The 24713-nt window shown below is 50.3% G+C and overlaps 1 protein-coding gene and 1 long non-coding RNA gene across 3 annotated transcripts in view; both read right to left on the reverse strand.

The window, feature by feature from the left end:
• Positions 1-24713, reverse strand: part of CAPN5 (calpain 5) — a 55009-nt gene that overhangs the window by 26445 nt on the left and 3851 nt on the right. For both annotated transcript variants that reach the window (XM_069808583.1, XM_069808582.1), the window contains exon 2: positions 9326-9502. In XM_069808583.1, coding sequence (XP_069664684.1) covers positions 9326-9487 — 162 coding nt within the window. In that variant the 5' untranslated portion in view covers positions 9488-9502. The remainder of the gene's footprint in view (positions 1-9325; positions 9503-24713) is intronic.
• LOC138690126 (uncharacterized) lies at positions 15104-16230 on the reverse strand. The gene is made up of 2 exons (XR_011328922.1): positions 15992-16230; positions 15104-15462 (listed from the first exon to the last, which is right to left on the reverse strand). It is a non-coding gene; the product is annotated as an uncharacterized lncRNA (long non-coding RNA).

The following is a 24713-nucleotide window of genomic DNA, read 5'->3' on the forward strand; positions in this document are numbered from 1 at the left end:
AACTACTTTTCTATGGGGATACCTCCCACACCCCCTTGAGCCATACTGTCCCAGGGTGAGGAACCACCCTTTGGTTTGTGATTGTGTCATATTTATAGCACAGAAGCACCTCAGTCTAAGACCGGGACTTGACCCCACCACAGTCCAAATTAATCCCTGACTATGCAATGACAATGAAGAGGTTATCATGAGTTTAAGCCATTTAAAGAAATGACTTCCAGCCCACACCTATTCTGGTTATTCATACCCTGGGTGTAGCTTTACAGAGAAACCCGCTTTATGAGAAAACCACCCTCTAGGAATGTGAACTCATGAGTTTCTGTTAGCTGGGAGAAGGGACAAAAAGGGGCATTATTTAGAGAAAATGATTCAATATTCAGCTACCAGGAAAAGGCTGAGCTTCTGCCACTGTTGAGAGAAGGAAGCGGAGAGGAACTTGGCAGCAGGGTTGGCCGTAAGCACCCAGCGTTAGCTGGCACTGGCTGGCACCTCCAAGTGGGGGGTTCACCAAAAAGGATGAAGCCTGTATTTAACAACCAGTGGGGATCTTCCCATGAGGCCACGGGCTCAAGTCATGAAACTGCAGGAGTTCCCAGAGACGCCAAACTCAAGCAAGCTTCATCTCTCCTTGGTAACATCACTTTCCCCTATGGTGATTTTCTCCTGACCTGCTCTACTTTCCCAGTAACACAGGCAATACACAGCATTTCCAGATGAGACTTTGAAGCCTTCAGTTCATGCTCAGTTTGCTGCCAGTTTACCGAGAGACACAACAACGCAGGTACAGCAGCAGCAGCTCCAAGACGGGAACATGCACAAGCTCTCCCAGCAGTAGGTAGGACAGGGTCACCACACAAACTCACTACATGGTTTATGTGGGCTGTAGACAAACTAAATATGTGTATGGTTAGACTTTTAGCCAGTTTCTCCAGTTATTAAGCACTCTGTTTACATTTTCCATCATTAATTCTTACATAACTCTATCAGTGGTATTTGTATCAGACCACAATCAAGCTTTAACCATCCAGGACCACTCTCCATTAAGCTGGTTTGTCCACCCTTTCCCTTCCTGGAGGGGAACTGGGAGGAACGCATCACTGAGTGGTGATTTCTTCCCAAAGATCCAGAAATATCAAAGATGTGGGATGCTTTGTTTCGTCTCTATGTGAATACACAGGTAACCCCTCCCAAGCTGCAGTCTCTTGCCTTGTTGGTCAACACAGCTCCGGCTGGCCCCAGCTATCACCCGAAGGGGACAGATGCTTCAGCTCGCCCTTGCTGACCTGATTTCTTCTTGTGAGATCTGAGCGAGACACCACCAGCTTCAAGGGGTGGAGAAGTGGTGCCAGCTTGTCCCTGCCCCACAGGGACTTGGAACAGCAGCTGAAGCACTGAGCTCCTTTAGGGCACCTGAGAAGCCATGGCCAAAAAGGGGGTGAAGACAGAGCATTTGGTAAACTCCTGTGAAAGCATCACCCTGGGGTGCTGCTTTTGGCTGCACTTTCGGTGACGAAGGATAGTCTAAAAGGGACCTGTTGGTGGGTTCTCATAGAGATGAGCATCCAGATGAGGATGTGAAGGGGTCACAGAGGTGCAGGCTTGGTCCTGGCGAGCTCAACTACCAAGTGCCTGTGCTCCAGGGCACTGCCAACACCTAAAGGCTTTGTCCTTTCTCAGGGATGCTTTTCATTCTCCTCCGCTTCTCCAAGCTCAAGACTGGCTTGTCCATAGAGGTGTCAGGGGCATAGCAGGGAGCTGAGCACCGGCTCCCTACAAGCGCACGTGGCAGCGAGACAGCATGCACGTTGGGGATGGATGGCCACGAACACGGGTAGGAAGGTCAAGCAGGACAGCACCATCCCAAGGAATTCATCCCCCCCATTGCACAGTGTTTCAGCACACACAAGTCTAAATGATTGCACTGGGCTAAGTGCCTTCACTTAGGACAAAATTTGCACCCTTCCCTGCACTGCACATTTCAGTCTGCCTCATAAACAGGTTTTTAATCTTTGCAGGGCTTTGGGGCAGTATTTGCGTAGTCTCTGTGTTAAATTATATATATCAGAGGAGAAACAGTGCCATTCCACTTAGTGTCAAACTGCATTGGGGTTTTATCTTAAAAAGGGAAGACTTGGAGAATTTAATGCTCCATACAAATAATTCAGATGGCGTCAGTTGTTTGGCAGCAAGGAAAGGACAAGCCCTTGCCCTGGGATGCTTACAAAGACAGATGCTAGCTGCATTTATTCATCCCCAGCCAACCCATCAATGCTTCTGGACTGGACAGGAGTCCAGGCTCTACTGAGCGAGGGAAGAAGGAAAGATGATGGAGAGACGGTTTGTACCTGTTTCTTTGCAGGTGTAGGTATCCCTCTGCCCTGACCACATATGCATTACAGGGGACTTTGCAAGGGCTTTGGCAAAAGGCACTTGTTCCAACAGGACCAAGCCTGACCTTAAGACAGGCATATCACCCCAAAATCCCAACCTCTCTGGGGGCTCAAAAATTAGAGCTCACAGGCATTGCAGCACCTCCCAGCTTGCACCAAGATTAAAAACGTGGGTTGATCCAGGGCATAACTAGCTCTGTACCTGCTCCGCAGGCTGAATGTGCCCCTCCGGCACTCCAGAGCCAAATCTGGGAGGATTTGCACCGTTCCCTCCCCTGGAGCTCAGAGGGAGGTGGATGCCCAGGGCTCCTTTCTGCGACAACCTCTGCTACCATTATGCTCTTCCCCATTACCAATACAATAATTTCTAGACACCGATGTGCAGTTGCACTAAGAAGCAGGCAATGAGTCTAATCCACTGATTTTACTGCTGCTTTTGCATTTAAGGCCGTGTCCTTCTGATGCCAAGGACAGAGCAGACTGGCTGGATAATTTCTTATCAAAGGCTGCAGTGAGCCATACTCACACTGGGCAGCTTGTCACTCCCTGTCCTCTTTGGGGGAAAGGGGGAGAGCGTGTTTGCCTGAGACCATGGGCCTGTGGCCCTGGGAGGATCTGGTGAGATCTGCTGGAATGCTGCCAGGGTCACCATCACATTTAATGGGAGGAGAGACATTTTAAAATGAGCATAAATAATAACAAAAATTCTCTTGTCCATCCTTGAGGAGAAGGGATGGGGGGAGCCTGTGAATGGCTTAAAAATGTAAGAACAAGGTCAATTCAGAGATTGCATTAAATGGTGACCAAATCCTTTCCTGGCAAGGAGCGACCAGACTGGCACTCAGCTCCAGGCTTTACTGAAAACGGCAGATAAATTAACAGGCGAGTGTCTCATAAATCCCTAAGCTGAGAAACGCAAAGGTCTGGAAGGACTCCGACTCCCGTGATGGATCACAGACAGATGACAGACTCTGCTCGGTGGAGATGAGCCTTCAGCCCATCCAGCAGCACAGAGGAGCCACAGCACCAATGCTAACCACGAGCATCCTTTGGGCAGGACCAAAACTGAGCGAGACAGGCCAAAAAGCTGCAAAAAGCTGAGCAAAGACATCCCTGGAGCGTGGGTGCCAGAGGTTAGTATTTCTGGCAGAGGATGGTCCAGGTGGGGCACCAGAAGGTTATTATTGCTCCCAATGACCATTACCGTTTTAATTGCCTCCAAGCGCCTGCTTCAGGTAAGCTCTCAGAGCAAGGAACTGCAAGAACTTAACCTCTGTCTTCCCCATTATCTTCACCCTTGTGTTTTTGCCAGCTTCTCAGCCTGCGCTATACACTGGGGAAAAGACCTTTTAATGCAGAAACTTGAGGGCAGGCAAGTGCCGGTCCTGCTTTTAGTGAATTAGTTCATTGACTCCTTTCCCCTTCCAGGAAAACCCTGTGGGGATTGATTGTATAACCCTCATTCAGCAAGCGAAAGGAGCTAAGTGCTTAATAACACAAGGAAAAGGGGATCTGAAATACGTTCTCCCATCCTGCAACATCTCCTCATCCTCCAAACACAATAGGATTGAATTCAGGAGACAAAGGGTATAATGGACAAAACCTCTATGCACAAGTCAAGTTAGATATATGTCAGGCCAATAGGGAAGCAGCTACTGAAAAATGGTATTTTCTCAGTTTCTAAAACAAGATTCCTCTTGTCTGGCTGGAAAAAAAACCAGGGCTGTGAATGAGAGCATATCTCTCCAGTGCCACAGTAGGGCTGAAAATGCCATGGCCCTACTGCCCTAAGACCTCCCGCTTCCCGCAACCCTTCCCAAAACACCTGGCCTCTCTGTCTCCCCAAAAACTACTCCGCCTTTCCCCTCCAAATGACATTGCCTCTGCACCCAGATAAAATAATATTACCATTTAGCAAGAATTTGCCTTTGTGCTTTTTAATCGGTGACAAATTCCCTTGACAATTCCTGCAGAGATAACCCGGCGCTTGCGAGCAAACGCTGGAGAGAGAAAAATTACTGAGAAACAGGGTTGGAGGGCAAAACTCTTTCCCTGGAGATGGGAGGGTGTAGTCTTCATCCAAGAGAGTTTCTCTGGTGGTTGCAGCCAGCCAGGCTTGAACTCACAGTGCAGAGGTGCAGCTCAGGTTCAACCATCTCCGCACGTCACCTTGAGCCACCCAGCCACTGTGACAACAGCCTGCTCGGAAACCCTCGTGCTTTGTCACAGCCTCTCTCCTTCCACCACCTTTGGTGCATTGAGTTGCCACCATGTCCCCTCCCAAGCATCTTTGAGATCTCCTGTCCCAACCACTCTGCATCTTAGGGAAGACCATGAGGTGCTTTTGCAAGGTCCTGCGACACACTGCTGTCGACAGGGAACCACTCCTGCCTCCCAGGAGTGGTTCACGTGGTTCAACATCACATCTGTGCACGGTGTAAGCTTCCCACCAGGCTTCATTTGCTTCCCACAAGATCACAGTGATGCCCAAATTTGTCCTGGCTACTGACCAGTCTCTGCAGCAGGTCAGCGCTTGGCGGACTGAACCTGAACCACGTGGCCCTCCTGGCTGCAGAGAGAAAGCAAGCCCTTGCTAAGGGGTATAACGACCCTAATTTAACCGTGTTCCAATCCTGTGGCATCACTGGAAGCAGCCCGTACCCAAGAAGAGAGTTTGGGACAGTGATGATTAGAAGGGATGACCTGTTTTCCCACAGGGTAGATGAGCTTCTTCCACCCTGGGCCATCACTGTTTTTTTCCCACAGGATCAACAGACACAGCCGGGCCCCCAGATCCCCCCCTTATTTCTGCCTCTCAGCCTGCATCTCATCCATCCCCTTCCCTTCTCCTCAGTACCACCCTTCCCCATTTACCTAGCTCCCAAAAGCCCAGACCAGTTCACCAATGCACAGACTAAAACTCCTGCTCCCGTGCTGCCCTGCCAGCATTCCTGTCTCAAACAGGGAGGGCGAAACCCAGAGCTTAAGGATCAGGCTAAGACCTTCTCTACGGGTGGTACTACTTGAATACAGAGATCTCCCTTGCCTTCATATGCTAGCAGGCAGAGTGCGAGGGAAAAGGAATTTCAAGCAAGGAACGAGGATTTGGGCTTAGCACAAAACGCTAGGTTTAATTTCTAATGCAATAGCCAAGTGCTGCTGCCAGAAAGAGCCGCTGATGCTGCCCTAGCCAGCTCCAAAATCTGCTTTGGCTCAGCAATGACCAGCCAGTCTCATTTTTAAGTGGATTCACTAAAACAAAGATCTTCGGGACCCCATTCCACGCTCAGGCTGATGCTACGGCTTCCCTCCCTCCGATACACTTGAGCAATTAGCTTTCTGGCTTGACCGCGCTGCATCACGAAGACTTCTGGCAAACAACCACCAAAGCCAAAGCCTGATTAGAGGGCTCAAACAGCTGCTCCCTCTGCAAAGATCTGGCATCCAGAGCAGGGCTCGAGGCCAGGGGAAAGCAGGGAGGAAGGGAGGAAGGGAGGGAGGGAGGACACCCCGCTGGAAAGAATAAGGTTGAGCCCGTTCCAGGAAACGCTGCAACGCCAGATGCAGGGGGAAGTTGAAGCAAACCAGCCTGACCTGGGAAGGGTTATTCATGGGCTGTTCCAGCAAAACCCTTCAGTCTTGTCTTTTCCCCCTTGCACAGAAAAACCTCAAGCAAGAGGGAGAGCACTGCAAAGGTTGCCCTTTTTTTTTTTTTTGCCAAAGCAACCTCAGGCTTTGGGAGCCCATGGAGGAGCAGAAAGGATGAGGGCAGGTTCTGGTGGGGAAGGGACAGATGCACGCACGAGAGATGAGCTGTTTAGATCTGTACTAGTGCCATGTAAATACATGGGAATGAGATCCTGCCTCGGCCAAACCTCATTCCCACCACCCCAGTGAGTTTACTACAGTGACTTTTCACATACCAGTGCTTTGCCTGAAAAAGTTAGCTCCTACGTATCACTTCTCTGCATAGACCAGAAGTGACAGCCTTTCTGAGAAAGCAAACAGTTGTTTTTAATTGCTTCCCCTCTCCACCCACTCTGCTCTCACAGCAAGGCTTGAGGCATGATGAGCTCTTGCATTTTATCATGCAGTTTCAGCTGAAACTCTCCAAAACAAACCATGGCTGTGGCCCTGAGAGATAACAGAGGTGTGTACACACCATCCCCTCCCCGCAGACAGCAGCCCCGGGGACTGGCAGACTCCATTTCTGGGTCAGGAAGTCCTCAAAACAGCACTTGCCAAAAGTTGGAAGTATCACTGGTTTTTTTTTCTAAACAAGAATAAAATGTGATTGCCTAAGGAAAGATTTGCTGGTTGTAATAGAAAGAGGACGCTGCAGGGACTTAGTGTGGCTTGATAACTGTACTGTGCAATTACCACACAAGCAGAGCAGTTGATTTGAACTTTGTGGACATTTTGGACCCTAGTGAATACGGCATTAAATTGGAGAAGCTGATGATGTTTCCTAGCTCTCTTGCAGACAGCAAAGTGGTGAGATATATATCAAGATCTCTAACACTCAGATGCACCACATTTGCTTTCTTGCAGAAGATGCTGGCACATTTTGCTGGGGTCTCTCCCTTAGAGAACTGGTACGAATTCAGGCAGAATTGGGTCCAGCAACTAAAAATGTCACTGTGCATTGGCTGGCTGGCACAAAGCAGGTTCTTCTCCCCTTGAAATTCAGTCACTTTCACCAAAATGGACAACTGAAAGGAAAGAACCTTGAGAAGCCCTTTAGATAAAGAGGCCTCTGGAAACTTCAGCAGTAACCAGGGCACATGTGAGCTCAAATTCTTATTTTATGGTGATTTGGTGATCAAGGCAGCTAGACCGGTCTGATCAGATGATCCTACCAGACAGTGGCATCAAGGAGACAGCTATTGCTCAGCACAGACTCCTGGTGACGCAATTGCTGGCAAAGTTCCCTTCACCTAGTGCAGAAGCAGCGAAAGAGGGACCATCTCCACCTCCAGTTAAGCACACAGGACCTTGCTTGCGTGTGGGACCCACCTCCAGCACCCACTCCCACTGCCAGCCCATGCCAGAAGGAGCCTCTGTTCAAACCGCAGAGCTGGCTGGTTGGAAAGAGCTTGAATTCACCCCATGCTTCAGCAGGGATGGGCTTGGACCTAGCTGAATATGTCACCACACAGGTGAAGACCAGGAGGTCCAGAAACCTTTCTTAGAAAGACCTCATGGTCTCTGGAGCAGGGCAGCAACAGGATGATGCCTTGCTGGCTGACCTCAGGTCTTCCTCAGCAAGAGTTGATGCTACATGCCTGAACACCAAGGACTGCGAGTGAGCTGAAAGCCAGAAAAGCAGATGGAGTAGAGGTGGGTCACTCATTCAGAAGAGGTCTCCCTGCTCCCTGAAAAGAAGCACCGACAAGTCTATGCATGATAAAGTCTGAATAACCAGAGTCATTTGTGACCCATGCAGCAAGCTCTGAGACACAGATGCTCAGCAGAAGACAAGCAAACTTTGCCCCTCTATAGCTGCATCCAACCCTCTGTCATTAGACGTGGGGCTGAATTAATGTGTGTCTCTGAATGCAAAACAGTGAGGCGGTGTCAAATACGTCCTTACCCTTTAATCCCAAAGAAAGTTGTTTAGAAAGCCTTGGGCATCACCTATATGTGGGACGTGCAAGGGGTTCTCATGTCCTCCACAATGAGCCCAAACCATGGTGAGCCCTGTCTTCAGAAGGCAGCTGTGCACAGAGCATCCTTCGACTCCAGCAGACAAGGGGAATAAGCTAAAATGCATGCACAGCCTTGCACAAACCCCACGTCCAGACAGAGCTGGCATGGAAAAGCCCAAGGCAGGGCAGAGGGAAGTCAGACCTCCTCCCACGAGGAGCATGGTGGGATAATGGGGGGCTCAGCCCCTCCTGCCATACAGAAAGAATCAGTTCAGCTCCATTCCTCCCTTCACACAAAGCCTTTTTGTCCACCCCCCCCAGACTGCCCTCACTCAGACAGATGCAGCACTGTCTCGCGAAAGGCCAGCTGATTTTCTGGGCTGCTAGCAGGGTCAAGAAGGACAACGGCAGCTCAGGCGACCCTGCCACGCTGAAATGCCACTGAGCTGCGTACGAAAGAGCACAGGCTGGGCTCTTCCCTGCCGGCAAGGAAGGAGACCCAGGTGTGTTAGATGCTGTAATATTGCCTCTACTCAATTATCATTGCTCCCTGGGATGCCTTGTATTTCATGGCAGTCAGAGAAGCGGCCTCGTGGTCAAACCAAGCAGATGGCCACACCAGGGCATACAAATTCCCCAAGGCGTAGTGCCCTCAGGCCCTCATGCGCATCTTTTGGGCAGGCACGGAGGACAGCAGAAGGGGGACAGGCAGCACGGGGGACAGGCAATGTTCCCCCCAGTCTCTCACAACCTGCCTCCATGCTAGACACAGCAGCATGGAGGACACGCAGAGTGCTTTTTGCAGAGGACAGGCAGAGGACACCAGTTTTGCACAGGAGAGGAAGGACGGGTTAGACCACCTACCTCCCAAAGACCCCAAACCCACCTCACCTACCCAAATCTTATTGTCTTTTCCCTTTTCAAATGGACCACCGAGAGTATTCAGAGATAACACTCTGCCTTTCTGGACCCACCAGGCTTCACAAGAGCACCCAACACCAACCCGGCTGCAAACCACCTCTCTGGTTTATGCATGGGGAAACTGAGTCACAGAGAAGTCTCCTTGGCTCTCGGGCCTCATGGGGGGCAGAACAGGGTGCAGTAGACCTCCCTGGCATCCCAGAGGTTCACGATGCCGAACCTGGGCAAATAAACCCTGCTGGCAAGAGGAGATGTCGGCTGGGGCTTAGCACCCTGGGTGAAGGATGTGCTGTGCATTTTCGGGGATGCCTGAGAGCAGAGACGGCGTAAAGCAGTGTCGAGGTACAAGGGGACAGGCTCACTTACTTTCGGCCGCTTCCACTGGATGCCCTGGATCCTTGACTTGTAGAAGAGCGAGTCGTCGTTGGCGGGGAAAAGCGGGTCCTCAAAGAGCTGCTTCCGCCGTTGACACTCCTTCTTCAGGGAGGCGTAGCGCTGGTTCTCGTATGGCTTCACCGAGGAAAACATCCTTCCCCGCCGGCCCTGGGAGGACAGGCAGAGTGGGAGTGAGATGGGGCAGGGTCTGGCCAGCGACACTCGATCCTCCACTGCAGCATCTGAGTGACCAAGACGTTGTGGCTGGAGATAACCACGCAGCCTCTGCCTTTCCCCAGATCTGGCTGCATCGCTAGACCCCACATTTATAGTCCAGTGAAGCACCTCTGGCTCACTCCAGGAGGTATCAGCGTGCTCCATCACCAATTTAAACAGGCAGGGAAAATCCTGCACCCAAATGAGGAGGGACAGATGACTCCTCTAAGCCCTCTGCATGTACCTTGCTGATCCCCTGGACGCAGGACTCCCATTTAGCCCCCCAAGCTGGCCAAACGCCACCAAAACAGGCACCGTAGGAGATGATAACTGGTGTCCTGCCTCTTAGTGAATTTGTAACTCATTTGGGAAAAACACAGCCCTCGGAGGCAAAGGAGGAGAAGACTTTCCCTGCAAGACGGGTGTCCCCAGGTTTTATGGGGGTTGAGCCCTACGCAGAGCACCCCCACCATGCAGCCTCAAATCACAGCCATACATTTCATGATTTCATCAGAGACGCCAGTTTCTCAGTAGACTTTATCGGATCTCTTTTTAATTAAAAAAAGGCCTCCTGGCAGACCGCCATGTGTTTCTGGATTAATTATTCTGTCTTGACAAGCATCTAGCTTCCACGGCAGAGACGTGAATTTAGGAATCCAGAAGACAGCAGGAAACCGTTGCCCAAATGCCCCTCAAAGCTAGAGCAGCACCTCTCCATCACCACTCTATCACCCCTGTCATTTGGTCAGTGGGTGCCAACCCCTTTGCTCAGGTCCTCATCCCTCCGCCCCACAGGTCGAGTCACCTTGTCCCCACAGCAAGCACAAGGAGAGGGGGGTGCTCTACGTTGTTCCCCTCTACTAAATCACAGACCTCCTTCCCAAGCTCCTTCCCTAAAGTTTCTCTGTATTTATTTATAACAGCCATGTAGAACCCTTCTCTCTCCCCAAAATGGGATGTCCTTTTCAAAATGTTGACGATTAGTGACCCTAGTCTGAAAACACCTAGTCTGGTTTCCTAAAGAAATGGGGGTTTGTGTGCCACATAATCCCAGCTGTGGCCTCCAACACCATCCACAGTAAAATGAAAGGTGCCCCATCCTGCGGGCAGATGCATCCAGCAAGCTGACTTAACTCATTGCTCCCAGTGAGACATACAGAAACCATATGCTTACTGTGGTATCATCACATGTGGTGGGACAAGGAAATTGCAATAAAGGCTAACTGGAAGCAGGTAAACTGTAATCATCCAAAATCCCAGGGATTATATGATCACTTAGAGTCAGGCATCAATTTAGGAGCAGTGTCACATCCCTTGTTAATGAATTTCTAGGATTAGCTGCAGGAAAGTCAGTGTTTGAGAGCTAAACCAATGCCCATGCTGATCGGAGCAATCCTTTGAGAGCATCTCCCACCCAGCCAGCCTCCTCTCGTCTGGGAGAGACAAAAAAACTTCACTTCTGCAAAGCAGAAGAGCAAAGCATAGGTTTTAATTGATGGTATTTATCAGCCTGATTAGCAGCACAAGTGCTCATCACTCAGAGCTTAAGTGAACCCAAAATAATCCCCTTGTTGGCTGCTCCACAGGTCTCTGCCGCTGAGGATCAGTTGCTAAAGCACCTTGTGGGGTGCTTTCTGCCAGCCAGCCACCTTTCTCCAAACCACCTAGTGTGTCCCAGCCCCAAGCCCTGAGATGCAGCGACTGCAAATAACTGTGCAAAGGGGCAATTAGGCCTTTAATTAAACATGATCTGATCTGCAAGAAAGACACCACCCTGGGCAGACTGCATAGGATGGACTGGGGCAACAGGTAGATGCATCTCCCAGGAGGAGACCAGTGGGACTGGATGGCCAACAACCCACCTACCCCGATGTCTCTACTCCCATGTCCCTGATGTAGAGGAAGAACATAGCGATGATCCTCCAGGATTTTTGATTTGAGATTTTATAGTTTATAACACCTTAGCTTGCAGGCCAACAACAAGGAGAGCAGCTCTGCCTTCAGCGCCCTGCACGACCTGCTCTATTTAGAAACCAAGGCTAGGACCGTGCCTGTGTAGGGCCAGTTACAAAAGTATTAATTCACACAGGAGCCTTTGAAGTCAGCTCAGCAATGTGTTGAGGTGCTGTGGTATAAAGGGCTTATAGCAATGCTCACGGGATTTTCTCCTTGGCATCAGGACGTTCCCAGATGCTACAAAGAGGCCCAAGTGCATCACCTGCCCTCAGAAAAGCCTTAAAAATAAATAGCCTGATAGCAAAACCTGAATTATACACCAGATTTACTCCTTGTAGAAAAGCAGACAGCCTCACCGAGCAGTCAGGGAATGCAGCCAGTAGTCAAAACATGCATCCACCCTGCTAAGAGGGCCAGGGGATGAGCCAGCCTCCAGACCTCCAGCAAAGGAAAGGGGTGAAGACAGGGGAGATGCCCCCAGGGAGGTGGTGGGGATGAGCTCCTTTTGAGGGACAAGCAGGCAGGATTTTCGGAGTGATAGCACTCGCTGCTAGAGAGACCCAGGCAAAGCAGCAGTGCTGGGAAAGGATGGTTGGCAGCTGCCTTCTGCACGAATACGAAGGCTGAGAGAGAAGGATGCTGCTGTTAACCGAGATGCCAGATTAATTGCTTGGACTGGTGCATGAGCTGGGCTGACAGATTGGAAAGGACATTTCCACGGGAAGTTGTGCAGAAAGAACCAGTGAGATTTACGAAGAGAGCCTGGAGAGGAGGGGAGGGAGGTCTGATGCCTTTCTAAAAGACACGCTCGAGTTAAGGCAGGAGTTATGGGTTTGACGCAGGAGATGCTGGACGCTGCTCAGCAGCCTGCCCTGGGGCCGAGGGCTGGCACTTGGCTGCTCATTCATAAAATTACTGCTCCTCCCCAGGCAGCTCTGCAACGACAGCCTGGAGCTGAGTTTTCCAATGACCCTTGCAACGCCGACTTCCACGAGACACCCTGGGCAACGTCCATCCCTATGAGAACAGGACTGCGGTCCTCTCGGCCAAGGAGCTCCAGCCATTTTGCCACCCAAATTTGCCTGGGGGAAAAGGGTCAGCTCCTCGTCCTGCTATCCCACCCCACAGTGACTGTCACCTCGACAGCCATCTGTCCTGGCTGCGGGGCTGCTCTCACACGAGAAGGTGGAGGTGGATTGGAGTTGCAAAGGAAATGCCAAGCAGAACGAGAAGGGATACTGTTCAGGATCATTTAAAAAAAAAAACTTGCAAAATAATTAAAAGGAAGGGGTGGAGGGAATCTTCTTAGGGCAGTGTTAAAATTCATTACTCTCTCTAATTTGCAGCATTTCACGCTTACCAGGCTGAACTTCCGATCTGTCACATTAAAATGCTCAAGGGCTGCCTAATTACTCTTTGCTTTCTTGCGCCAAGCTAGGATGCTCCAGGAGCACAAGAACTGGGCATTTTCGTGCCTGGTCCCTACACTCGCACATGTACATGTTTGTGTGTGAGCAGGGAGGGGTATCTGCACTCACAACTCTTAGCAGAGCTGACTTTTTGGAAACAGAGGTCTGAGCCCAACCTCAGTCCGGCCATGAAGGAGTTAAACAGGATGCTATTTTATTCAAGAAGGGAGCCAGATATATGACTCAGGGGTGTTGTGGACTCCCCCTTTTCACTTCCAGCATCCTCCCTTCCTTCCAGCACCTGCCAGCTGGTAACGATCAGGGCTCTGAGCACCGCAATGGGGAGAGGGACTGAAAGTTCTTGTGTTGGCCAGGACCAAATACTTGCGGAAAGGCTCTTCCTTCCCTCCCCCCAAAATGCTTCCTCTCCTTCCCTTCCAGCTCGGAGGCTCCTGTACCATGTCTAGCTGGCATGGGCTCACCACACTTGCGTTATTGCAAAGCTGCGCCCCAGCCAGGAGCGAAGGGCTCCTTGCTCGTAGATCCTACAGTCGTCTGCCTCCAGGTCAGACAAAACACTTTGTCCTTAGAGGACAGGACCTGCTGGCCAGGGTTCTCCAGCCCTGTTCTCACTGAACAGGAGATATCTTCAATAACACATTGCAAAGCCATAGAATCAGCCGAGGAGAAGACAAAGCAGGAACCAGGCATGTGGTTGCCCAATCCCCAACCAGGTGCAGCCTTATGGGTGCAACATACAACACTGCAGCCCAATAGCAGGGTGTTCAGAGCAGGCAGGCTCTTTCTAAAAATGTGATTTAAACCATTTTTTCCAGCCTCCTTGGGTGTTTCTATTGACAGACATGGGGTTGCCCTTCCACCTACCAACGCAAAAGTCCAGCTCAGCGGAGGAAACACTGCTGACACAAGGACGGCTTTATACACTTTTTCTCCAGGACCCAGGAAAGATGCAGTTGAACCGTGAATCACTCTCTACACGGAACACGAGATAAGCGCTCCACACCTCTTAGCCAACGTCTCTACGAACAAAAAAGCCTCAAGTCATGGGCTACAAAGTGACAGTCCCATTGAAAGGCCATCAGCACCACCAGCACAGGGTCCACAGCAGGTATGAGCTCCATTCCCAAAGCCCTTTCCCACTCCCAGCTGCGTATCGACCGTAGCTTTGTTTTGGACTTGAAGTGGCACCACCCAGGGCCAGCAGCACCGCATAGCATCCTGCATTACCAACATCTGCAAGGACTGGAAGGTGAAGCCACACTGATGAAAATTACAAAACAAGACATCAATTCTTCTCAAATTGCCTGTGGTTAACCAGGGGAGCTACTTCCTATGGGAAGTCATAGGTAGCTCATCTCCAGATGTTTCTGAGCAGAGTTGGATGTCTTTCCAGAGAAGCTGCTTTAGCCAAAATGCAAATTACTGAGCATTTACAGCAGTTACTTGCTGAAACAAAAAGAAGAGAGGAAGACTGTTCCTTTCTGGCCTTTATCTCTCCCCTTTATCCAGTAGTATCTCTGTTCTCATCTAAGAGCTAAAAACTCCACTGGGCTAAAGGTGAAACAAACACTTTTGTTCTTAATTATATTTCTATCAAGCTCTGATTTTTGTCAGTGATTTGCTGCAGCACAGCTGGGGTCTGAATCCAGACACCTGAACACAGCACCTTTCAGCCAGAGGGTTAATCTTCTGTGCGTGCACGTGGGGATAAGCCATCCCCCTTCAAAAACTCCGTGTAGACGGAGTGGATTTAGTCTCAAAAAAATCCTGATGAGTTAAGGGCTGTTTGTTCTGAGCAAGTAAACCCGCCACATCGATACGGCTTTTTGCAAGCACTTAAGTGTGGCAAATGCTCCCTGATGATACCTCCTCCTCTATGGAGTGGGAAAAAGCATCACTTTCCATCTGCAGGGATCCTGGTCCCTTCTGCAAAGCACTCTGAGACCTACAGAGGAAGGTGCTGTCTAACAGCTGGCTATTACTGCAAAAACCTCAAGAAAAAAGTAATCTTCCATTAAAAAGTGCATTTGCAGCACAGCCAGGGAAGGGGCCAGGGTCACTCGACCTAGCAGAAAACTACTGCAAGTGACTCTATCACCAAAGCGAGCCTGGCTGGCAATATCTGCAACAAAATCAACCGAAGGTCAGATGTCACATTTGGAGGCCGTTTCCAGCAACGCATGGTGATTTTTATCATGCTTGCTTTATTTCCTCTGGTTTTTTTTTTCTCCAGAACATCACTCCTTTGTTGCTTAACGGCAAGAAGACAGCACACGGAGAGACACAGCCAGCCAGCGGGTTTGCGGGGACGCACGGTGTTCGGAGATGTTTTTTCCTGGGAAGGCTGGGGTTAGTGGGAGGGTCTCTGCATCCTTGGATACCCCTCTCCTGCAGGAACCAGCTGGATATGATGGCCAGGAGCTCCCTTTTGCTTGGATAACTCACACTGGGGACGCCTTTGGCCCCGGGAGTTCCTCATTCCTTGCAGATATGAGTCACCGTTTGCAAACAGAGTCGATGTCGGAGCTGCAGGAAGAAAGGGCAGCCCTGTACCGTAAACACCCTAATAACTCTGCGTTGGTGGCAAGCTTTGTCTGGCAAGAGCGCTGCACACAAAAGGCGTTTGTGGCATCAGCCAGACTGGTCCTTCTGTTCAGCTCAGACATTAAAGTCAGATGGGACCAGGACATATGTCTGAAGGCATCCTGGCACAGGCAGCAGTAACAAGCTCAAAGCAAAGCTGGTGGCAGCATCTCCCACCAGACCGGCAAATGCAGGAGGCTGGAGAGATGAAGGACTAGCAGGGACAGGGGTGGAAGAACAGCAAAAGGAGATGGCAAAAGGACAGACCCAAAAGCAGTGGGAAGAAGGTGGCTATAACTTGCCACCAGGCAGCCAGCCTTGGCCAAGGGAAGAAGAGAGGAGCTGAAGATATTCACCACTCTGGGTCCAGCTCATCCCAACCCACTCATGGTTTGAGGAGAACAGAGAAACTCAGTTTTGAGTACCCCTCAACTCGTCCCCAAGTGTTATTTAAGCCCAGAGCCAGCCTTACCTTGGCAGACACGCGTTACATTAGGTTTGTTCCCCAGGCCACAGCAAGGTTAAAAACCCTTGTAGATCAGCAAAAGTTCCAGGACAAGCACCGAAAGGTGAATTAATGGGCTTTGCCAATGCCCAGCCCCTGGAGACAGTCACCGCTTCACCAACCCTCCACACCCCAGCACCCTGACCGTGACCCTGGTTAATAATTGCAAGGAGCAGCCCAGAGCACCAGCAACAACAAAGGAGCAAAACAACTCACTCAGGAGCCCTGGGGCTTCCCAACAAAACCTTGCTGACAGCAGGAACCTTCTCCAGGGCTCCCCCAGGTTTATATATGGCAGCCCGAACTGGGATGGAATAGCACAAGGACGTGGGGCTGGTATCATTTAGCAATGTCGATGTTCAAACATGGCATGGCTCACACAGAGCAGGTTTTCAGGCATCAGAGAAATACAGCCTAGGAAGGGTAGAGTTGCACATGCAGAATCGAGACATCTCCATCTGTGGTTGCCCAGCCACATGGGCCTTCCTTATCCCAAGAGGGCTGTCACCCCACACGCACATCGCCTTGAACACAGACCACCTACCCCACGAGGTAACAGGAGCGCTGTGCCCTCCTCAGCATCCATTTTGATCACTTTTTGTATTAAAAAAAAAAAAAAAAAGATGCTATCTTTGCAGGAGTGGACTGAACATGTATTTCTATTATTTATTCAGGGCTTCTAATAGAACGTCTGGATCGGCTTCTTTTAAATCCGGTCACACTGACTCCACTGGAAGCCTTGCACCACATCAATACACTCGTGCTGGTTTTCTTGCCAGCTGGGCAACAACATTATGGTCTAAAGACAGACCTGTACCTCTGTGAGTGGCTAGAGGGAAGGACAGAAGAGTCACAGGGCATTGCTTGAGATAGCCTAGAGAGCCTTTTTCTTGGGCTTTACAGGCCACAGAGATGCTTCGTTAAGAGGTTTGGGTAACTGGCAAATTCATTCAGAAAACTCATCATTAGCACAGATAAAATGCAGCACATCTGCATGCAAATGCTCTGCCTTCAATAGCTTCTGCAGCCTCTCAGATAATTAAAGCAATTGAACTTCAAAAGATGCAGAGAACTGTGCTCAAGGAGCAGAAGAGATAACGGGGCTGCAGCTACTCTGTAGGAGACTGAATGGAGGCAGCTGGATCCTACAGGATCATCCCTCCCAGACTAGCTGAGCTGCTTGTCCCTCCGGCTGATCCAAAGCATCCCTCCTGCAGCTTCAGCCCAGACCCCATCATAACACCGACGCCGTCCCCAGGGCTACAGGTTTCTTCTCTCTCCCTCACCTCCACCCCTTGTTGCAGGCAGAGACCAAAACTCTGTCCCCTTGGAGGCCTGGAGGTACAACCAAGTCCTTCAGGTCTCCTCCCGAGAGACTCCTGGCCATACCAGAAACGCGTCCCTTGTCCTGCTCCAGTTCAAACCAAGTGGGATCCAAACATCACCTGCAATTTCAGCCAACGAGGGCTCCCCACCGCCTCTGACGATGGGCTCCGCACCCCAGGCTTTGCCCCAAGCCTACAGCTCCTGGCTCCGAGTCAGGACTCAAACCTCTGCCAAGACAACATCTCCCAGGTTTGGCTAATAAACAGTTCTAGTATTTTCTCTTTGCCTGACCTAGACCGGAATAAAAGCACTGAGGCACTCTGCTCCTTGCCCTCCTCCAGCTTGGGTCCTCCACTTACAGTTTTCCACTTTGATAGACTCTTAAACCTCTTGCCAGACCTTTCCTGAGCCCCACGTCTTATAAATCCCATAGCCACAACACTAAATATCCAGACCACACCTGAGTACCGTCTGACTTCAGAAGGGCATTCCCCTTGCCTGCAAAACCTTCAGGCTGGGCCAGCGAGATCTGCCGGTTTTTGATTTTACCTCCTTTTCCCTCCATCTTTAAAGAGTTTTTCTTTCTGTGACTCTTCTAAAACATCACGAGTACAAAAGTCGTATTTAAAGGCTTGTAGCAACTCAAGCTGCTAGTGCTTTTGAAGAGGGAAGCCTCTCTCAGGTAGATTGGACCGCTTCAAATTTGTGAGATTTATTAGAAATCTTTGTTACTGGATCCATCTGGCTCTTGCAAGCTGAAAGGTCTGAACCTAAGTTCCCGCAGTCTCAGTTTGAGCTCTCCAAGTTGTGTTTCTGCCTTGGATGCTGCAACTCTCCCAACCTCCCAGGCGACTTTTCCCCCCTTATTCCTTCATTTCAGCAGCGCTGCTCTTCTTTAATATAGAGGCAAGAGATTGCCATACTGCTCTCGGAGCGGAAAGGCTGCAGCCTTTTACCAGGCAGGGACTAGACACCAGCTTTCCTCCCCCCAGGAGACGGATACAGGTCACGATGCTGAGCACCACAGGTTACCTCCATTCGACCTCATGTTCCTATCGAGCATCTCCCCTGCCAAGTAGCAGAAGGTTGGATGGATACCTCCTGTTGTTGCAAATATTTTGATAAAGAAATTAAAATCTAATTATATAAAAGAGTTAGGTTTGATTAAGAAGTAGAAAATTGTGAAGCACAGGTATGGGAGTGTTAAGTTTGAAATGTAGTCATAGGAACTTAGGAACTTTAGAAAATGTACTATGTGTAACTATAAGAATTCAAGTATTGTCTGAAATCAGTTAACCACAGAAACTTTGACAAACATTTGTTGGTTTGTAGTGTTTTGTTTTAGGAAACTAAGGAAACCGTTATGGACACCAGTTTGCTGCTTGGAAACCCCTTACCCTTCCCACCTCGATCTAATTATCGAGGATTCCAATCAGTAGAGTTAAGTGAGATTAACCAATGATTGTTTTAGTATAAGAATATTGATAAGGTGGTGTGACTGAGGGCCAATCACTAGAAATGTTAAATTCAAGAATTAACATTGAATGTATTTTTATGTAAATCTAAAACATGATGGCGAAAATCGTACTGCGCAGAATCACATAAGAGAGGTCAACTATCGGACAAAGTGAGGAAGACTATGGAAGACCACCAGAGGGCTTCTGGAGACCACCAGAGACTTCACCACCCCTGCGTAAAGGGACATTTACATATGCTAATGATTTATCGGACAGTTGATGATTATGTATGACATTTCCTAGAAATTTAGTGAATATGTATAACAGGTGTGTATTTAACCTGCATGATTAAACCAGACGGGTGCACACACTAGGTGGAGTGATCCCCTGTGTGCCCAGTGCTGCAATAAAGAAGTGCCTGCTTCTTAACTTCTCATTGCTGTTAAGGAGTTTTATTCCGGATTTCGGCAACACTGTGGGCCACATCTGGTCCATGACCTCCAGCCGGGTGATCAAAGCCAACCAGCACCACAAGAGCTGCTGCTACGCACCACGGCTGACATGCAACACAGCCTTGCAAGGTTTGCTGGCGTAGGGAGGGATTGTCTCCTACTGCGGAGATCCTTCCAGCTCTTTGTGCTTAGCAGAAATACTCAGGGAGGGACTGAGCCATTTTACAAGGGACAGTGACCTCCAGAAAGTGCAGGAGGTCACCGTGCACCAATACAACATGACCTTTGGTAGGGGATCACGCTCCAGTGCGGCACCCACCTTTGTTTGCTTTGCTTCCTAGCACTTCTCTAAAAGGATCAGCCATCAGGATGTGATGCATCCCCATGTCAACCTGCTCCATGCAATCCAGAGGGCAAGGTAGGACCTCTGCACCCATGGGGCTCCACGTGGTCCTCTGGGGTCCTTCCTGTGGTAACCCAGAAGAAGACCCTGCCCTTTGCTAGCCCTTCCTTAACTGTGTCCTCAGGCAGGCTCCCCGGGTCAAACTAACCCATCGCCAAGCCACAAGCACAAACAGTGAGACCAAAACCCTGCTCCTCATGCTGCAAGTCCAACCTACCTCATTTCTTGGGGGCAAAATCTAAAATTCCTTCTCCTCTGAGAGCATCCAGTGCCCTGGGCCACTCACCCTCCTAGGGCTGCCCCGAAGGGACATCCCCCTGAGGCTGGGATTACAGGCAGCAGCATCAGGAGAGACCTTACACAGACAGGATAAAAAGCAATTGTCCACCCAGGTCAAAAGATTTCTTCCAGATGAGGTTTTCTCCTCTTCTGAGGACCTCTTGCTTTGCTGCAGCCCAGCACGACTAGTCCTTGCTCCTGCTGCCACGGCCAGCTCTTACCCCAGGAAAAATGCCTGTCACCGCTCTGATGTCTGTCTGGAAACTCTTCCCGAAGCCGGAGCGGGCACCGGCTTCTCTGCAGGAGGTGGCTCAGGGCATGTTATTACCACACGGTTAACAGCAAGCAGGGGAGCATGGGTCAAGCACAGGGCTCTGGGACGGGGATTAAGCCTCTGCCTCCTCTCCCAGCAGGGATCCTGCTGGAAGTCCTTGCTCCTTATCTCTTTAGATATGCTGCAGCAGCCTTGAGCTGGAGCAGCGAGTCACAGGGTACGTACAAGACGTACCCCATGACATGGGGAAGAATTTCACTTCCCCACACGGGACAGAAACCTGCTGCAGTCCCGGCCGCAGCCCCGTGTTTGACGCAATAAATCACTGCTGTCCTGCTCCCGCATGAAGACCTGCCGAGCAGCCAAATGCAAGATTTGCCGGGCGAGCAGCCAATGGACACCATCTCCATCCAACGCCCACGCAGCAGCGGGTGGCCTGGCTCCTTGCAAAAACAGAGTTTGCAGCTGCATCTTTTACCAAAGCAAGACTTCCCTTTGCTTGGCAGAGAAATCGCCTCCCTTAATCCTCTCGGAGCAATCTTTACATTATTTACACATGCTCAGACAACTGGTAGGACCAGCTCTGCAAGTATTTCAGAGCAGCAAGTGTGCAAATACTTTGTAGGAAGCTCTTGCTTACCAGGGTGTGGCTTGTAAAAAAAAACAACAAACCAACCCCAAACTCTGAGCAACAAACAGGCGTGCTTCCTTTTTATTTATAAGGGGACTGGACCCAATGGTGGAACAACTCAGGATGGGCTAGGAAGGGATGGAGTCAACCAGAGCCATCTGCATCCTGCACCAGTGAGCCAGGGAACCTCAAACAAGTAGAAATGCAATATAAGCTTGGACGGAGGGTGCTCACTGCAAGGGAGGGATGTGCTTTCTCACCTGGGGAATTCACTGTATGAATTATCTGGAGATATAACAAAAAAACCCAGCAACAACAACAACAAAAAACACAGCTGGGGAAAAGCATCTTGGTTTAATGGAAGGCGAGGCAGGAGCAGAGCTGGAATCTTGCCCTTTTTACCCAGCAATCAGATAGACCTGCTGCCTGTCGTGTTGTAACTCCATAGAAACCTGTCCCTTTCCCTGATGCTAAAAGCGTAGCTAAAAGTGTAGCCCTGCCCTGGGCTGCTGCAGCCTTGTTTAATTAGTTATGGCCAGATTACAGGATAAAACTTGAAGGAATAAACCAGGGCTGCAGCCTCCCTCATCTGAGGATAAGCTGCAGCCAGCCAAGGACACAATTTGCCCCATAAACTGAGGAGGTCCCTGCACGGCAGGGAGAAGAAAACTTCTATGTATCATTTCAGAGCTCCCCATTAAGGTTTTCCAGCCTCCCAGCATTAAGGTGGTTGGGATGCGTTACAGTCCCCTCTAGCCTTAACCTACATTCACGACTGATTGAAATCGCAGGACACAAGGCAGCAGAGATGATGCTCGGATGAACACTGGGAGGACTAAAACTGGTTGGTTTTGCACAAGGGCAAACGAAGGGGCAGGGAGTGCTTTTCTGTGCCAAAAGAGTATTTTAAGGTAAAATGCGTCAAAATGTTATTGAATTGGGACATACCCCCTACAGCATGTGAAAGCTGCCTACGGGATGCACGAGCAGGCGGGGGGTGAGGAGCTCGGTCCAGCCGGGGTGAGGAGCTCGGTCCTGGCCCCTCTGAAGGGCTGGATCAGGCCCAAAAGAGATGGTTCTCTGACCTACATGCTGCAAAACCCACAGGCTCCCAGCACGGCTTTGCAGGGCTATCATCTGTCACGTCTCCAGCACAGGAGGATCCCCAAAGCATGAAGATCTGCAATATTGGCTGAAAACTAATGCATCATGCAGAAAGGCACAAGCTTTTGAAGCCTCCCCCGTCCCAGAGCGCAGAGCAGAAAGGAATTTTTCCCAGAGGGGTTGAAAAATTCAGTGGCAACCATTCCTGTTTCCACCATGACCTCAAGAAGTTACCCTTCTATTGAGGCACCAGAATGGGGTCTCTCCTACAGTGTAAGCCAATTTAGCAGGAATAACCCATGGATGAAAAGGCTCCACGGTGCGAAGGGGAGAGCAAGGACCGGGGGAAGGGTTAATGTTGCAGACAGACAGATGCTCGACTGGGGAAAAAAAACCAGCCCCCATGAAGCCAATGGGGCTGTGTCCATTTTCTGCAGTACCCAGAGCCTGGCCTTTTCTCCCTGGGTAATCAGCTGGAAGTGAGCAGAGCTGGAGTAATCACTGCACCTCATTCCCCATCCCCGACACTGCCCGCAGGGCCAGGAGATGGAGGAGCACTGCCTGGCCAGAAACGGGTCAACACAAGACTGTTGTTGAGCCTTTGTGCTCCACGAGCAGCTCAGAAGAGAGGGTGAAAGCTCAGGCATGAAGATATCAGCAAATAAATGGGACCCGACCGTGCCCCACGACACCACAGCATGAGCAAAGGACGACGGACTCCTCTCTATGGGCTGAAACCCTCCCACAGGTATGGAAGAGGTTTCACCTCTGGACGTCTGCAGAGAAAGGAGTTGGCACCTCTAGAGAGTAGTGAGGAGGAGGAGGAGGAGGAGGGAAGAGTGCCTGATCCCAGCCTTCAAGGCACAGCTGCATCCTTCTCATTCTCCACATATTAACCTGCTGCTGCCCTGCTTGGAATAAGCGTTAGGAGAGGGGTCTTGGCACTTCTGGACCTGCCAAAAATATCTGGTAATGAATGCACAAGCGTGAGCGGATTTAGAGGATGCACCCGTTCTTAGTATCATCATACCCCAGCACAAACGCTGTCTAAATCTGCTCTTGGGATCAGATCCAAAGCCTTCTTAAGGCATCGAGGCTTTGTTATTAATCTGTGCAGCAACCAGCGAAGGGAGAGCTGGATTTTTTTTTTTATTTTTTTTTTCTGAGGCATAATCAAATACAAAAAATTATCTCGGTGACATGGCTGGGCTTCATCTGCTTCATGCCCGGTCTGGTCCTGCATCAGGCAGATGGTGAGACCCATTCGGCTAACACAGCCCTTCCCAAAGGAGATACCAGGACAGGGTGTCTGGACCAGAAAGTCCCAGCCTCCTACCTTGACAAACCCCAAACCCTCTTTATACCACAGTCAAGCGCCTTAGAAGAGAGGTGATGTGCCCTAATTCCCATTCTCCTACCCTCCTCCGATGGGGTGCAGTTGCAGAGCCTCTAGATAAGCCTCCCAAGCTAAACTGAATGAATTCACACCCATTTGTTCCCCCACCAACACTGTCCTCCAGTTTAAATAGCTCTTCTGCCTCCCTGGTGTTCACCCCTTGGATGTATTTATAGGCAGCAAGCACATCCCCTCTCTGCCTTTGTTTCGCCGGGCTTTTATAGCCTTGTATAATAGCTCTCCATCCCTCTGATCAGCCTCAGAGCCCTGTTTCCCTGCACCTGCTCCAGGCTGAGTTAATCCCTCTCAAGCACCAGATCTCAGAGCCCGGTCCTTCCACATTAACTCTTCCATACCCTTGTCCCACCAATACCCTTTGCCTGGTTCCCCTCGCTTTTTTGCAACCTTCCCGGAGGCACCCGGAGCCCAAAACAGCCCTGAGCCCCCAGTCTCGTCTGTCCCAATGTGATTCAACCTCCAAACATAACACAAAGCCCAGCCATACAGCACCTCACTGTATGGCCTGATATATGTCCTAGGGGACATCCCCACACCCTGCAGCTCATCCTCCAGGTCAGCCAGTTCCCTCCGGCTGAGCATCTCACCTACCCCATACGGACGGTGCCTCTCAGCTTGGTTTTGCAGGCAAATCTTGGCAGGAAAAATGAGAATGAGCTCTGATCTTCCCTTAAAGGCTTTAAGCAGGTCTAAGCTCTCCTGTGTGGGGTTAATCTGTCCAGCAGCGCCCTTTGCCAGTTCCCCTAGGCCCTGGCAGAAGTCTTCTCCACTGACACACTCCCACATGCACTAAGTGTGTAAAGCTCCATCAAGTCCAGAAAAAGGAGACCTGTAGCATCTCCTTTGCCTAAAAAATGAAAGCAAAGCTACAGCACAGCCCTGGGTTTCCACCTTCCTCCACCCCGGGGGCTTGAGGATGCCCACGGTATTTCTCCATGGGCATCCACTGCCAGCTGAAAGAGCTCCCTTGAACAGACGACGCTGAGGGGGAGACAGCAGCTGAGCAGGGGTTTTGCTGAGCTCGTGGCCATGTCAAACCCCCACCTAAGTCATTTCTTACCACAACAGGCAAGGACGGGGGGATGCTAGCAGAGAGCAGGGTCGGACTTGACTCTGCCATGAACTTCCCGAGTGCCTTGGTCATGTCACTTTGCCCCTTTTTTATGTGTCACCGCTTTGCAGACAGGATTATTGCTTCTGCATGTCACATGGGGTGTCCCTAGGACATGACAAAGGGGCTTGATTTCTACTACGAGCAGGGCCCGCTACAGCAAGCTCCACTGCCTTCCTCAAAACTTGCTTTTCCTTTCGCTAATGCCTTGATCCTCAACTCTGCTGCCAACAAGAAA

The sequence above is a fragment of the Haliaeetus albicilla genome, chromosome 20, assembly GCF_947461875.1.
Source record: "Haliaeetus albicilla chromosome 20, bHalAlb1.1, whole genome shotgun sequence".
Taxonomy (NCBI): domain Eukaryota; kingdom Metazoa; phylum Chordata; class Aves; order Accipitriformes; family Accipitridae; genus Haliaeetus; species Haliaeetus albicilla.